Source organism: Chrysemys picta, chromosome 5 (genome assembly GCF_011386835.1).
Source record: "Chrysemys picta bellii isolate R12L10 chromosome 5, ASM1138683v2, whole genome shotgun sequence".
Classification (NCBI taxonomy): domain Eukaryota; kingdom Metazoa; phylum Chordata; order Testudines; family Emydidae; genus Chrysemys; species Chrysemys picta.
In genome coordinates, this window is record NC_088795.1 from 40,090,744 (window position 1) to 40,107,799 (window position 17,056).

At 39.1% G+C, this 17,056-nt stretch overlaps 1 protein-coding gene across 3 annotated transcripts in view; it reads right to left on the reverse strand.

Moving 5' to 3' along the window:
* Positions 1-1,559: 1,559 nt before the first annotated feature.
* The window catches only part of PRSS12 (serine protease 12), a 65,915-nt gene continuing 50,418 nt past the window's right edge, over positions 1,560-17,056 (reverse strand). For all 3 annotated transcript variants that reach the window (XM_005290310.5, XM_024106411.3, XM_005290312.5), the window contains 2 exons: positions 7,512-7,792; positions 1,560-4,906 (listed from right to left, as the gene is read on the reverse strand). In XM_005290310.5, coding sequence (XP_005290367.3) covers positions 4,599-4,906; positions 7,512-7,792 — 589 coding nt within the window. In that variant the 3' untranslated portion in view covers positions 1,560-4,598. The remainder of the gene's footprint in view (positions 4,907-7,511; positions 7,793-17,056) is intronic.

A 17,056-nucleotide genomic window follows, 5' to 3' on the forward strand; every position in this document is an offset into this window, starting at 1 on the left:
ATAAATTGAGTTGTTGGCCTTTAACAATGCATGATGGTGTTGAAGGGGAGAGTGAATGGTTACATTTTCGTTGAGGAGGGGTCAGCTTTCAGAAATGTGGGAAATATTGACTCAAAGGGTGCTTACTAGAGTACATCAAAGTAAGCTAACTTTTGTAGCTGTAATTCTCACTAGCAAAAGCAATGATGGAAACTAGGATACATATCTCTCAGGGGTTTGTCACTAATCTCATCCACTGTGATAAAATGCCCCAAGTCTTGTCTGTGGCTTCCACCATTGCTAGTGATGCATTATTACTCCATTTCATAGCCATAGAGACAAGGTTCTAATATTTTTAACTCAGAGTTAAAAATGGGTAGACCAAAAGTGTGCAAAACATTGGAGAGTATATTGTAGTTAGCAATCCTGCATTGGCAGAGGTATTTATCTCAAGTCTGTATTGTTTCTTAATTTCTAATAATATATCAAGACTGGTTTAGCTGGTATTTTAGATTCCAGAAGAAAATTCCACTCAGTGATTATTCCCTAAAGGAAATGAAAAGCTTTGGAGAAAACTGATTCACAAAATTCTTCAAAGTACACTTTTCCAACTATTAAAATTCATACCATTGTTAACTGATTAAATATAGTGTGACACACTTCCTGTATTAAAGTTTGTACATACATTATTCACTGATAATATATGTTGACTTTTACCTATGAAGAAGGGTTCCAATAATGGGGCAGCTTTTATTATACCAGTTCACACTATACAGGTTCACTGACAAAAAAATATATATATTAAAACATAAGATAACTCCATTTACTTTAGATAATAAAAAAGGCATGTTGTCTGAATAAAAGCTTTAGTGCAACATTTTAAAATCTAGTTCAGCAGTTCTCAAACTAGCAACCCGAGGATCCCCATTTTGATTTAAAAAATTTTGCAGACCCTCAAGCCTGACGCTCACCCCCAAGCCCTGCCCCTATTTCACCCCTTTCCTGAAAGCCCCACTCCTGCCCCTCCTCCTCCCTCTCCTGAGTGCGTGCCATCCGTGCTCCTCCCACTGCCTCCTGCGCTCAGCATGCAGGAGGTGCTGGGAGGGAGGCAGAGAAGTTGATCAGGGCCCAGGGACCCCCTGCAGTACCCTCACAGAACTCCAGGGGTGTGCAGAAATGCTGATCTAGTTAATTACTGAAGTCAAGCTTCTCATGAAAAGAGCCCAGTAAGCAAAAACTAATGGCCTGCTAGGAAATCTAAATGGATACTACTCTGCTACATGATGACTTTTCTTAAATTTTCCAAATCTGATCCTTGGTGATTCAGACAGTTCCACATCCCCACCCCTAGCACCTTTCTTTCCTAGCTTATTGCGCTGTATAGTCTACGTCACTACAAAATTCTCAAATCAATGCACGGGTTCTATGATACAGATTTTTTTGTTAAATTTTCTTCCCTTTCATTCAGCAGATTCACTTTAGTTATTTTAAACAAAAAAATGTGTGTATATAAGCAATGAAACCTTAACTTTTAGATTGCATCAGCTGATGGTTTCACATAATAGTAGGCTCTCCAGATGTCGAACCCAATATATTTATTTGCATTTCTAACATACAGTGTTTTATGTTATCCAAATAGTGCAAAATTACAGAAAGTTGTACAAATACTGTATAAAAGCATCTGATTATACTAATATAGCACCAATTCCAACAAGATGTTTAAATTGGGAATGGCCCTTTAAAACACATTCATTGCCATTAAATTGAGGGCCAAGTCTGAATAAGAATTAAATCACATATAGGGAGTCTACAATATTGCCACAACTCTTTTGCATGCTAACTAAGGTGTGCAATTGGGTAACAGTAACAGAACTGGACGTGTATATGGACATACAGACATGAGTGTAACACATAGTTACACATCTATCATACATTAGTACAAACATTGCATTTTGTGCACAAAAGGCCACAACACATTGTCACAACTGGAATTTCCACAGTAGGGAAGGGAAACACATACCATTAAATAGTAGTTACTTGTCACAATATTGCACAATCATACATTGGCAATGTGGTGACACAGAACTGCCACATTTCACACACTTGAATGTTCCTTGGCCCACAAAGGCTTCATTACATCTTTTAAAAAGTGATAGTTTGTCAAAGATGTCATGAGCAAAGAAAATATTTGTGTATAAGAGTTTAGAATGCATCCTAGAAATAGCACAAGTTTCATGTTTGTGTATCTTGAATAATTTTGGGACCATTAACAAAGGAAGGTTAGTAGAAATATGTTATAATGTAGTAACTATTTCTTATGGACTAATAAATAATTTTGTGTAATTAATACTTGTATTGCCACATCAATAAGGGTTGCTTTTTTTCAGTGTGAAATACTTTTTATAGTGTTTAAACATAGGTTTCTATAGTCTTGAGAATAGTAGAGAATCAGCCGAGGAAACATAGGTGCAAATGAATGCTTTTTGGGGGATACAGGTCTATGAAAACTGGCTATTTTATTATTTTTTAGTCATGCATTTTGAAAAGAAACATCTCAGAAAGTCATATTTTTTTCTCATGTCATAAATTTAATGTGAGCAAGCCCTTGTGGCCGACTCACCTTTTTTACTTCTTTTCATGAGGACAAGGTAGTTGTCAGTGGATTAAACAATGTACTGCTGAATTCTACACATTGGCAAAAGTCCCCGTACCTGCTGCAATCCAACTACATTTCATTACAACTGTGGCTACCTCCTTTGTCTTAGGCAGGTGCCAGATGCTGAAATTTGCAAAGCTGCAACCTGGTGTATACTTTCACCTAGCACTATGCTCTGGACTTGGCTTCTAGTCTGGATGCCAGATTTGGCAAGGTGGTGCCTCAGTCTATTCAACTAGGAATCTGTTCCTGCCCCCAGGTTAGTTTCAGCACTGATTATTAGTCTATCCCATAAGTGAGAATATGCAGAACCACTCAAAGAAATGAAGGTTACTTGTTTCTGGAATTCTTCAAGATGGGGCTGCGTATTCATGCCTCCTACCTTCCCTTCTCTGACAGAGTCCTTGTTATTCTGTCTCTTGCTTTGCAGTGGAAGGAACCGAGGTGGTGAGGGCATTCCACCTCCTTTATAGCCTTGCTCTCAGTGCGTTGTGATTCTGAGGGGAGGAGTGGGGGATACAAGAGCACTCTGGCTCAGTGGTTCCCAACATTTGCTTTGCCAGGGCACCCCTTGAGCTCCAGGGGCTCTTCCCCCCAAGTGGTGGCTACAGCAGGGAAAGGGAGGGACAGAGAAGCCAACCCCTTGCTCACACAGGAGAGGGAGATTGAGCTCTGATTGGTTGCTCCGTCCCTGGAGGAAGCAGGGCAGCGAGGGAGACAGCCAACTAGAAGGTGGCTTTCCCCCAGGTCCTCACATGTACTTTTTCAAAAAAATTCCACAGCACACCTGTTTGAGAATGGTGGCATATCATTCCCAGATCATTCCCAGTTGGGAAACACTGCTCTAACTTACACTGTTGGAAGAGGTGTTTGCTGTAAGGCACCACAATGCAGTGAGTACCTATAAGTGTGGAGTACCTTTAAATGTGAATATGCAGACCCATCTCAAAGAACTATTATAGGTAAGTAACCTTCATTTTTATTCAAGGAAAATTTTTGGCTTATTCTGTCTCCTTTAGGCCAGTGCTTTTGGTGCATCCATAGTTGTTAGTGGATGTCAGGATAGGACAATGTAATTCCCACCAAAAATTGCATGTGCCCTGTTTTTTGGCATTTCTTTAAATGAAGATACTCTGTGTTTCTGAAATTCAAATATGCCCCTATCTCCCCCACCTGCTTTTATTTTTTAATCTGGCACCCGTAGGTGTACAGGGCACGTTATTTGACGGAATTTTATTCTACCCCACTGCACTGACCAGTTGTACTTGGACATTGTGCATTATTTGGAGAGTGGGAGGGACACTAACCTGTGTGGACATTTGTTCTGAAGAATTGGGTTTTAATTATTGGCAGGTCTTGCAATCAATCTGCTCTACTGAAGTGTGTAGACCTACTGTGTTACCAAGAATGATCCAGGGACAAATGTGACCTGTGCATGCAAAGCCTGTGCTGTGCTTATACCTGAAACATACATGAGACAGAATAGAAGGACAATGCCTTTCTTGAGATTAGAGGAGTTCTAAGTGGGGCAACCATTGAACTAAATAGGTTACTCTAGAAGTGAGGATTATAAGTAATTCTGGGAGGAATCTGAAGCATAAATGCCAGTGCAGTCTTCTCGTGGGGCGTAACTAGTATATTGAACTCTCAAATTGTCCCAATCCAATATTGGAGTAAAATGTTGGCCCCCTTTCCCCTCCAATCTTATGTATATTGCATTTTCCCATGCAAATATAAACTTTTGCTCAACATGAAGGAAACTGCACATTAATAATCTGTAACTGTACAAATAGTATGAATATGCATCCTTGATTCAACAAAAATAAAAACATGCAAAACAGAAGAATGTGTCCATTTCCCACCCAGTGTGGGCCCAGCTGTGCATTGGTTGTGCTGTTCAAGCTGCCCCGTCTGACTCAGAAACTTCCTTTTATTAATGCTTACTGTTTCTGAGTCGGGATGATCACAATTTGGTCACACTTTTTATCCAGGGTACAAAGGAAGACACTTTAGTGTAGACACCTGGAGAGTCTTTGATTCCACAGCCATAACCCCAGGAAGTCACCCCATACACAACCCAGCTTTCCCCTGGACGTTCACACATGAGTGGTCCACCACTGTCTCCCTGACAACTGTCCACATGTTTCTGTTCTTGGAGGTTTCCAGCACAGAGCATCCTCCCTGTGAACCTTCTCTTATAACGCTCTTCACAAAGTCTCTTAGGAAGTAGGGGGATGGCAGCTTGTTGTAATGTTCTTGAATAGGCCTTTCCTGCAAAGAAAGGCCAAATAACTGGTATTGAGATACTTATGATCACCAAATCAGGTATGATTTAACTGAATTTATTAATGTGGCTTAAATATTGCTATACAGTGTTACAACATTAAGTAAAAGTGAAAAGGATGCATACCTCAACTCCCTCAATAGACTGCAAATTGTAAGTAAGACATTTGGTTTAGCAGCACTTGTATCACAGATACTTCACAAGACAGGATTTTTTGTTATATTTTAGGTAATTGAGTCTACAAAAATATAAGCTGTAATACTTAAATGTAGTGGGGAAGCTATTCTTAGATGGTTTAATGGCTATGGGGCTATTGGCAGAAGAGATTTTCATCTCTAGATCACTGTTCAAAGCCACCTTATTTGGTAATGATAAGAAGTCTTTACCATCTAGCAAGCTGCTAGGTGTTAATATATCAAATGAGTTCATGCTTTCAATCTGGTTCCTAGTAAACAGCTGGCTAACTATAAATCTGCTCTTACAAAAAATTACCATCATTATGTGATAGTCTCCCTGAGAAATTAAAGTCAATGAGACCATTCTACCTTGTTCTCCCAAGAAATGATTCCTCAAGGTTAGAATTGAGAGACAAGGTAGAGACGTTAGCACTGCTACTGCATAAATAGACTCCAGAGTTGTCAGTCTAACACAGGGATCGGCAACCTCTAGCACGCGGCTCGCCAGGGTAAGCACCCTGGTGGGCCGGGCCAGTTTGTTTACCTGCCACGTCTGCAGGTTCAGTCGATCGCGGCTCCCACTGGCCGCAGTTCGCCGCTCCAGGCCAATGGGGGCTGCGGGAAGCAGCGCGGGCCGAGGGATGTGCTGGCCGCGGCTTTCCACCACCCCCATTGGCCTGGAGCGGTGAACCGTGGCCAGTGGGAGCTGCAATCGGCCAAACCTGCGGATGCAGCAGGTAAACAAACTGGCCTGGCCCGCCAGGGTGCTTGGCCTGGCCCGCCAGCGTGCTTACCCTGGCGAGCCGCGTGCCAAAGGTTGCCAACTCCTGGTATAGCACCTTTCATAAACATTACACTTAGTTAAACAAAAGTTCTGTCTCAAATCTCAATGTTGTTTCAACATATTTTCAGTCTCATTTTGTCAAAACAAAATATTGGTCTCTAGTAAAGTTCATTCAGAAGGAACTAGATTGTTGTGTAGACTGAACATTTTTGAATGTTTGGTGCACTAAGTAGTGGCAAATCTTCAAATTCAACTAACTTCAAAAGATTTATTTTATATATATATATATATATATGAGAGAATTTTTGGAATACCCCAAATGGTTATTTCACTTTAGAAGTAGAGGTCCAAGCACGATTCCTTATTTTAAGTCGTTAGAATATTTTTTCTGTAACACATCATAAAAACTCATCTCGTACCTCATGATTCTCTCTCAGTTGAAAAAAAGTGACAGCAGCAGCATTTTTTGTTTTCAAAAAAAATCCTTAATTATCCTTGTATAACAACTTGATTACAGAGAACATTTAAAATCTCAGTAAATGTTGCAGTGATGTAATTTATTGCATTTAAAGTAAGTTTTGAAGTAGCTAGTATTTCCATTTAAATAGAAGTTCTAAGCTAAGTGGTACTACTTCAGAGCTCTTATACAGTGAATTAAATAAAATGCTAAGAGGTGTATTTTTTTGGCAAAACATACAGTACTGCAAACCTTTCTTCCCAGTTTTTAGTTCTCCATATTTTCAGTATGTTCTCATAGATATCTGTGCATACATGCATACAGATTAATGAATGTAAAAAGAGAGAACTGATATTTAACCACATTTTCTTGCCAATTTTAGTGAGTCAGAAGACTAAAGGATAAAAAGTTGGCTTCTTTTTGCACTGTCATGAACCAAATAAAAACATAAAAGTAAAACATGGTTATTAATTTATAAAGGAACAGAGTCCTGTGGAGAAGAAACTCCTATCCACACTCAATAAAGTAACAGGACCTGCTAGTTATCCAAAAATCTGATTGTAAATGTGTTTTGCCTCCCCTGCATCTTTAGTAGATCTTCTTTCACGCAAATCTAGCAGCTGAAATTTGGGATTTGGAAAATGGCAGTGGCAGCAATAGAGGAGAAAGAAAGTGTGCTGGATTCTCCATTACACACGTGCTGTGGCCATTTTTCACTTGACATCCTGGTGTCATTTAAATAAATCAGTATAAGCATTTCTGGTCCTCATTAATAAGACTGAATATGGCAGAGCTGGTATTGTGTTTTTAAAGGGGTGTGAATGTGTGGGCTCCCATTTGATGGGAGGCTGTAGGAGTGAGTGGATGATTTAACAGTACCAATTATGTAATTAATCCTACAGTCTGGGAGAGTGAAGAGACAAGGTTATAAGCACAAACTAAATTAAAAGAAACTAGTGCTTTTATTCCTCTATAATGATGGAGGGTGGGATGGGGAGAACAAACAAACAAAAGCTTTTATCCTATTTTAAAATGACGGAACCTGGTACAGTTATTCCACCTTGAATATTAGAAATAGCAAATTGAACAACTGATTGTTTAAGAAATAGTCCACATCTTTATTGTGGGTGAGGCAGAGGAAAATTTGGGTGTATTAATATATAAATCACTCTTACCTGTGTCACCCCACCCAGTGATGTAACAGTTGGGGGCAGTTTTCTGTGGCCTCTCTCGCCTCAGTGGCAAACATGCGGGTAAGACATGGGTGCTGAATCTGGCGCACTGTTCTTCTGGTCCCTGCAACCTCACTAATGCAATGTCATAGTCGTTGCTGTCAGGCCTGTATTCTTTGTGCAGCATGATCTGTTGGACTCCAATTTCCTCCTCATACTCCTCAGGAACCAGTGTGTGATAATCCCCAACTCGTACGACATAGTTCCGAGTGTTGTTACCATACCTGAGAATGAGACCAGGGTTCACATCACACAAATTCACAACCTAAATAGACAACCAACTGTGACCAAAGGGTCTCTTTATTAATCATATAGATGACACCACCAAAGTAGTTTTATTAGTGGTAAACCCAATTATCTCAACAGTGGTTATGTGAAAATTCAGAAGTGTCTTGAAATTCCAAAGGGTGCATTCTCCTTCCTTTGAGCCATACAGATAATGAAAGTTTCCTGTATTCATTTATTAGAGTAAACAATTATTTTAAAAGAACAAGCAGGGTCCAATTTTGCTTTAAAAAATTATGAGTATTACAAACATCCGATGTAAAACCACCAGTAAATACTAAACAGTACTGCAATACTCCAAAATAAACTCATGAAAAGAAAACAGTTGTAAAATTCAACCTTGAATAAAGAAAAAGTTGATTAATACTAAATACTTTTGCGGGGGACACCTGAGCATGACGGCCTCTACTCATCTTAACTAAAAATACACTAATGAAAGGGCAGTGGAAAAATTATACAAGGCAGGAAGGACCCATGTCCCCAGATACCTTAAGGCCTTTCAAGCACGGGCAGCTGCTTGTGTGGGATATCCCACACCTGATCATGATTGTTGATATCTGTTTAGTACTGTTGAGGGTTAGGATTTACAGGGCTCACAGAGTTATTTCCAGGAAAAAAAACTAGTTAAGCTGGGAAAGTGTTGGTTTTTTATTATTTTTTTAACCCTAATCTAAAATCACACTTCCTTTTGACTCTTTTCCTGAGAAGGCCCCTTTTATATTAAATAGATAACTAGGACATGTAATAGTTCAACATAAATATGTAAAAATATCAAGCAGACATTTCTCAAAACTCTCTCCACACACCCTCTATTCCACTTATTTTCATGCCCTCCAATGTCTCACTGTTCCCTGGGTATACTTAGCTTTGCTCAAGAGTACGCAGGAAAAGGCTGAGTCCCTCAGGCTAGTCCTGAGCAGCATATAGCCATAGAACTGAGTATCTGTTATAATTAGAGCTGGGCAGGAAAAGATTTTCTTGTCCTGCAAAAAATTTTGAGTTTCAAATATTTTCCAGTTCTTCAGTGGGATATTTCAGACTTTTCAAAATATTTTGATTGATGGAGAGAAATATCTACCCAAGATAGCTGGTGGTTAAGGGACTCGGCTAGAATGTGAGAAACCTAGGGTCAAGTCCCTGCTCTGAATCAGGCAGAGCAGGGACTTGAATTTAGGTCTCCCACATCCCAGATGTGTGACCTAATTACCAGGGCATCAGCTATTCTGGGATCTCTTTCTCTGGTTTTGAGCAGAAATTCCATCCTGGACCTGAGAAACTTTCCTGACACAAGTTTAGTCAAAACTGATACATTCCCAGGAAAGGTTGCAATGGATCAGCATTTTCTGATGAAAAAATAATTTAATAACAAATTTCCTGACCAGTTCTAATTCTAAATTCAGGCTGCTTTCCTGGCCTTCCCCTATAAAATGACATGTTATAGGGTCAAATTCTACAGGCCTCATTCAGTTCTTACTCAAGAAAAGCTTGTATTGCTTGTGGAATTCAATGGGAGTTTAACCTGAGTAAAAACTTTGCAAGTCCCGCAGGATATAGCCCAATATATTTATTTATTACATTTTGCTCTAAGCAGGAAAAATTATTTAAAATTGCAACAATTTTAAATATCATTTGAGGTATTTTCTACATTTTATGTGGATGTTGCTTTATGGTACTGGAGAAATGAAGTAATGACTGTTGAACACGTCTTTAACAGAAAGCCTCCTTAAAAATACTAATATTGTTCTTTCTTTGTAATACTCTTATCCACTACACTGTACTTCCTTTGTGGCTGGAAATTACAATACAAAAAATTTCAGTTGGCCCATAATAGCTGAAGATTATAGAGATGTAAAAACTGATCTTGTATTTACATGGGTCTTTCTTAAAACACTCAGAAAAACTAACCTGTGAGTCTGCATGATCAGAACATACTATTCATGAAACTTTAATAATCTCATCCCTGAAAAATAAACTAATGAAGATTTTTTCCCTCATTTTTTTTCCAGCTTGGATTTATTAGATTTATTTGAAAGGTATTTAACAAAACACCTTGGGGGTATCTTTTTAGCAATACCCAACTTACTGTTTAGACAACAAAGCATCAATCTGTTGATATCATATCAGTGGATCCACTTTCATTAGGGTGTGTCGTTGGAGAATTCTGAGCATTAATGCTAATGCCAAAGATCATCAGCAACAATAGGAATGTGTCCCTTCAACTAAAGGGAGGGAAAAAATAGTGCTCCCTTTATTGATGTCTTATTTTAGTATATTCAGAGGCTTTTGGTCCTCTCCACCCTGTTTGAGTATTTGCTGATCTTATTTCTAAGGCACCTCTCACCAGAGAATGAAAATTTTAATACGTTTCTAAATCTTCACTGTTAAACACCTCATGGTTTCTCCAGTATTATAATAAAAGCTGCTATTTGACCTTATGGTTCTGTTCTGTGCCTGTTCAAATAAACGACAAAATTCCCACTGACTTCAGTGGGAGCAGGATTGGGCCCTAAGATATCCTATTTACTCTGGAATTGCTTTGAAGGAGATTTTCCACAATAACAAAGTCCATCAGGCCGCAACTGGTTTCTGGAGCATGATACATCATCTGAACTATGACATCAGTGGCGAAGTCCAAAATTCTGCATCAAAGCAGAGCTGTCAAAATCCCCGACATCTGCTGCCTGTCAGTAATGCTAACCATTTCCTGCTCTGAGACTCCCACCAAGAATCCCACTCTTCCATGTCTGGATCACCACATACTTCATTTTAAACAGGGCAAGTCTATTGACTGCACTGAGTCACTACATACAGCATGTGAGTTAATGGTCAGTCTCAGGTGTGCTGATTTAGATGTCTGGGTTACTATGGTCTTTATTTTAATGCCTTATACACTAAGTAAAAGCAGTTAGAGTGACAATTGTTGTGTTTTAAAGCAGTTGGCCTAATTTGGTCTTTTAAAAACCTTTATATTCCAATTTTATTATATCACTGATGTGTAGTTCTACACTGGTCTCAGATAGCACTGATATCTCTTCCTGTGTTTCCCTTTTACTGGAACTGTTAACTATTATGTGTATCATGTGTACGAACGCGATAAGGTACTAGGTTCAGAATCAGGAGACCTGAGTTCTCACTATTGCCCCTCCTGTGTGAGCCTGGGCAAGTCTATTTCTGTGCCTTATTTTCTCCATCTGTTTTACTCTCTTTCATAAAGCACTTTGAGATCACAGAGTATAGTTTGAATTTTTATATATGCTGCTACAATAGGTTAGTTGTGTTAAATAGCAGAGTCCCTGCCTCACATAGCTTCATGTTCTGTCTGTTTTCTGATATTATTTCACAATTCTTCTTGACTTATATAAGAAACTTAAACATCCTTTTTGGTACATGTTGGCTATTGCTGTGGCTCTAGAACCTGAGAGTGGTTATGTGTTTGTTTGTTTGCTAATGCTGCCGGGGAACTTGTTAGAAACTGTTGTTTATATACAAGTATGTTAAATGAGCTCCAAAGATGGACTAAGCTGTTAAATTTTCATGGGTTGTATGCAAATATTTTCAGCAATATTTCTTGGAAACTATAGCGCTCAAAGTGCTCCTAAATATTCATATAGACGTGCTTTATTAGTGAAAAATACTAGTATGCCTGTAAATATGGAAAATTTTAGCAATGTAATGAATCTGTTTCCTTGTTTAATTATGGTATGCCCATCTTTGCACAAAGGTGCAGAAGTAATTCAGTAAGCACATGAGCAGTCTTTGCTGCCTGATCACTATAAGGAGCATAGGATAGTAGGCTGCAGAAGTAACGTTGGCACCTTCTGGAGAGTGGCTTAAGGATTTCTGTATCAGTTGCAGGGTGAACTCAGTAAAAGGCTATGAGATGTGACATTACCAGATCAAGGGCTCTTTAAGTCAATCAGAGCCATGTTCATTTTAGAAGAAAATGCTTGAGGCTGAGTGCTAGTATATGACACCCCCTTGTAATGAGACTTCTTGGGAGGCTTTTCACACTCTGTTTATAAGGCTTTGATTTTGTTCCCACTTGAAGTTGATGGAAAACACTCCACAGTGATGTACATTGCAACTGGAACGCTACCAAAGTCAAACTCCATTTCATCTTTCTTACTTCTCATCTGTGAAATTATCATAACAGCAATAAACATACCTGTTCAGAAACATTTTTACACGCTGACAAAGAAATAACTCCACAGTTATCCCTATGTAGCTCACCAAGCTGGACAAGGTCAAGGTAGCTGAATGGTTAAGGCTGCACAGTTTGAGCACAGTCTCCCTTCACTCTTACAGAGATTATTTACAGAACAGATGTAATGCTTGGAATGTAAAGAGTGTCCTGACACTGGAATGGATTAGGTTGCCAGCCAAATACTTTTCCTCCAGTGTCACCTCTCCCAGTGGGCGAGTTTACATACTCACAGGATAACAGTTTGGCTGATGTTACCAACATATTGGCCAACTTTTTAAATTTTCACTGAAGAAACTAAGAATCTAGAAAGGAAACTGATACAGAATTTCTCCTTTTAACAGTAAATGGCTCTTTTAAGTGTGCTCTAATATAAGAGATGAGTATATGTTCACTTAAATGCAACCACAACCTACAAAAATGGAATATACATTGTTTTCTTTTGACCTCTCACTTGTTTTCTCTGCTCAAATTTCATAACTCTCTGACTATATATAAACATTTGGTTGACTCTCACTCGGGAAACCAAATAACGCAATACGTGAGCCTAATCAATTTAGGAAAAGATGCTCTTCCCTTCCCCACTTACACAATGCTAGATAGTCCAATAATTTTTGCCTGTATTTTTAACTGCTGATCTCATTGCCATTAATAGCTCTCTATTCCCAATGGAAGCCTATAAACAGCAACATACTGCCACAGATAATCCTTGATAAAAGTTAGAAAACATTATATTAGTGATTTGATTAGTATTTGTCTGAATGTCCCTATGATATTAGGATAGAAAGATGCAGAGTCACTAGCATTAAAAGTAATATCCGCCATTTGCCTAGTGTATCAGTCAGAGGCATACAAATCATAGGTATACTTTTGTCTGCTTGAATGAAACCCTTGAATAGTTGCCCATGCAGTACTGGTAATTGTTTGGGGAAATGCTCATTTTTTACACAAACAGGTGTTTGTCCATCCATGCACCCATTTTGTACATTCAAATAAGGGTTTTGTGCATACAAATGAGTGCAACCATATACTTTTCAGGTGTATTTTCAGTGATGTAATGGAAATTTAACTTTCTAAATTCAAATGGCAAGAGACACCTCTTATCTTGTATAATCTGAATATTTTTTTAAATTAAAAGGTTACAGTTGCATTTCAGTACATATGGATTTGTCCACAGCATTATAGTGCACAAATTTGAGTTTGTGCCCTAATGTTTGTCACTGAATTCAACATTTTGAAATCTGCTGGAGGTCAGAATAGTGCTAAATATCTGATACCAGCTGTAAGACCTAATGTCCGACATCAAACTGCTTTCTTTCTTCCTTCAGTACAGTTTTAACAATAAGAACCTCATTTTAAAAAATATTTTTAAAAATAAGTTTCTTCTGATTGCTAAACCAGTACTACAGCAAGAAGGAAAGTGGTTTATGATCTCTGATACTGGACTCTATACTGCCAGTTGGGGCTCGACTGGTACACATTTAGCTAGAGAAACTTGCTTATCTCTTTGTCCTCTTTCCCCTGCCTATTGAAGGTCGTCTTCCTCACATAACAAGAGGAACTGCATTCTCCTTAGTTTGAGCACTGCTTGCTTCTTGTGTTATGGATGTTGTTAAGTTTTAGCAATATGGTGAAAAACAGGAGATTCAAGAAGGCTGATTTGAATAACAAACTGTAATTTCCAATAAAATGTAACAGGGTAAGAAAGGCATCTTCTCATACAAATGCACAGAAGTGTGAATTAGCTACCATGCTGCTAGACCGGGGCTGAATGAGCTGTCTGAATACTGATTTATCCTACTCCAGTGCAGAGGCATTCACACAAGTCCTGTATAGACTGCTCAGCATTGACTTTGATCTGTTGACAATGATCTTTTGTTCTTTCCAATGACTCTGAATGTAATTATGCATTTTGCCAAATTTAAACATTGCACAAGGGCCAATACAAAAAAGAAACAGAGTTGTCTAATAGGTAGAGGAAGACCTGGTTCTATTCTCAACTTTTCCATTAACTTTCAGTGTGACACCGGGCATTGAGCTGCTCTGTGCCTCAGTATCCCCATCTGTAAAATGAGATTAATATTAACTTCCCAGGGACATGGGGAAATTTACTTCATCAGTGTTTAAAAAGCACTTGGGAGATCCTTATTTCTTTTCATTAAAAGCATTGAATTTGTTTCTGCTAGTTAAGCACTGCTCTGTGTTGGAACATCCTGGCACACAGGGAGTGAATCCATTGCTATATCTCTTAAAGGGATTTGATGTATTCCCTTTGAGTGCTGGTCAGCTTGTGAACATGTGTACTGGGGAGCATTGGGGGTGGTATATGGTCCTGTCTCCTCCCCTACTCTCCTGCTTCTGCTGTAGTGGTTTGTGCCATAGAGGGTGCATGAGGGAGCACCTGAGATACAAAGAGGCCAGAGGCTGTAATTGTTCCCACCAGCTGGATATTCCACCTCTTACATGCACAAGAAGCATCTGGCCACAGTCTGGTCCTTGTTTAGCAACAGTATATCTTATAAGGAGGTAAAGACATCTCTCCTTTGTAGTACATTGCAGAGAGGTGGGGACTTTCTATAGTATAAGTGACACTACATTTAAACAGATAAACACTCGACTACTTGCATTAAATAATTCAGCACAAAGAAATTTAGGGATAGATTTGTGCATATTGCCCAAAAAGGCCCAGATTCCCAGGCTTGGCTGAACTGCACTTAACACAGGACCCAGAGAGAGGGGCAAAGGTGGCTTAAAATCACCTGGCACTCACACAATCCTGTGTGGCCCCTGGCACGAATTGAGAGCAGCCACAGGACTATTCTAACTGCTTTTAACAGCCCCCAAGAGGCAGCTATGCTGAACAGGGATTGCCAGAGCACAGGCTATTCTGGCCATACACTCTCCTGTCCCCTAGCATTCTCCAACATGTCCACTCTGCTATAGGAGGGAAATAGTGAGTGATAGGTGTGGCTATTCTGACTACATCAGGCAGGGATTTCCCTTATGCCCTTTTAAGGCAGCTTTATTATCCCCCTTTTACTATAAAGACTGAGGCTTTATGAATCAGGGACTGAGGGTTTGGCCCCAAAACCTGCTTGCATTTGCTCAGTAAAATATGCAATAAGCATACAAGTATTCATAATGTATTCAGTAACAACTTTGAGGCACAATTAAGTCAGTGCACAACTACAGTTAAGTGCATTCGGTGATAGGTACTCTGGAGAGCGTGCCACAAGAACAACCATGCTGGGTCAGACCAATGGTCCATCTAGCCCAGTATCCTGTATTCCAACAGTAGCCAATGCCAAGTAGCCATATGTTCAGAGGATTTGAACAGAACAGGCAATCATCAAGTGATCCATCCCATTGTCCACTCCCATCTTCTTGCAGTCAGAGACTAGGGCCACCCAGATCATGGAGTTGCATCCCTCACCCTCTTGGCTAATAGTCATTGATGGACCTATCCTCCATGAACTTAACTAGTTCTTTTTTGAACCCAGTTATAGTTTTGGCCTTCACAACATCTCCTGGCAATGAGTTCCACAGGTTGACTGTGCATTGCGTGTTTGTTTTAAACCTGCCGCCTGTTGATTGAATTGGGTGACCACTGGTTCTTGTGTTATGTGAAGAAGTAAATAACACTTCCTTATTCACTTCCTCCACGCCACTCATGATTTTATAGACCTCTATTATATCCCTCCTTATGTCAGTGTCTATATATAATCAGTGCAGTATGACAGCACAGAGTTGATTTATTTGGTGATATTAAGAATCCAATCCTGAAAGTCCTATGTGTGAAGAGGACTTGCAGAGAGCTCTTAACCAAGATGCAAATGTAGTCCCAGCTCTAGAAGACAAAATTAGGGGTATAGTTCCTCAAAAGTGTGCGAGCAGAAGACAAAGTACCTTCCATTGCACTAGGTGCTTCAGCGGAACTTTTGAAATAATTCTTTCTTTCCAACAACTGCACACTTTACTCCCTAACTGTGCACTTAATATGGGTTCCTTAATTTGTTTATCTCAATGCCTAAGATAAATTGCTGCCTTGGAGATCTGTTTAGTAATAATTCTGGATAAGATGTGTAAAATGCAGTTGGAAGTTATTTATAAAATACTTTTTAATTAATCAATGGTTAAAGATAGAGTTCTTAAAAAGTTAAGAGTTATTAGCTATCTCATATTGATTCAAGGAAAAGGGAACCTACAAATTCTGCACATAGTTAGTCTACATACCGTGTTACTATTACTCTTAACTTCCCTCTCCCACTCACCTGTTATGTCTTGTCTTTATTTAGATTGTAAACTCCTCGTGCAGGGATTGTCTTTATGCTTTTTGTTCAGCACCCAACATAATAAGACATTTCCTGACTGAGGCCTCTGCATGCTACAGTAAAAGAAATATTTAATCATCCCAATTAAAATGTTTTGTTTTGATTGATATGGTTAGTTTCTGTCCTTTCTACATGAAATATACTAAGAATGTGGGATATCCTGGCCCAAATCACACCAGTGCAATCTTAATTACACTTCTGCAACCTCCAAGTCAGTGTGCTAGCTGCAAAAGCTGTCCTAGGAGAAGGGGTGTTTGTCACAATGAGACTTCAAAAAGATAGTTCTAAAACAGCACTACTGGTTTAAAAATTCTTCCTTACCTGGCCACTCAATATGAGGCTAATACATTCTCCACACTAAATCGATTGATAACTACTACATGTGCCTTCATTCTATCATTCTCACTGTAAGGTTCTGCGTTCTTGCTTTCCCAGATAGGCTTTAGCGAGAGTAAGCACTGTATAAATGGAAATTTCGGACACAGAAGGCAAAATCAATACCCAGTGCAACCATTCAAATCAATGAAATTATACCAGAGATTAATTTGGGCCATAGAGTTGTTTCAGTCCTCACAGAAGGTTTGTATGTAGGTTTATGTGCATAGTTGCTCAGCTGCATATTAATGAGCAGTTCACGATGAAGGTGTCTGCTCAGATTCAACCCAAGATGA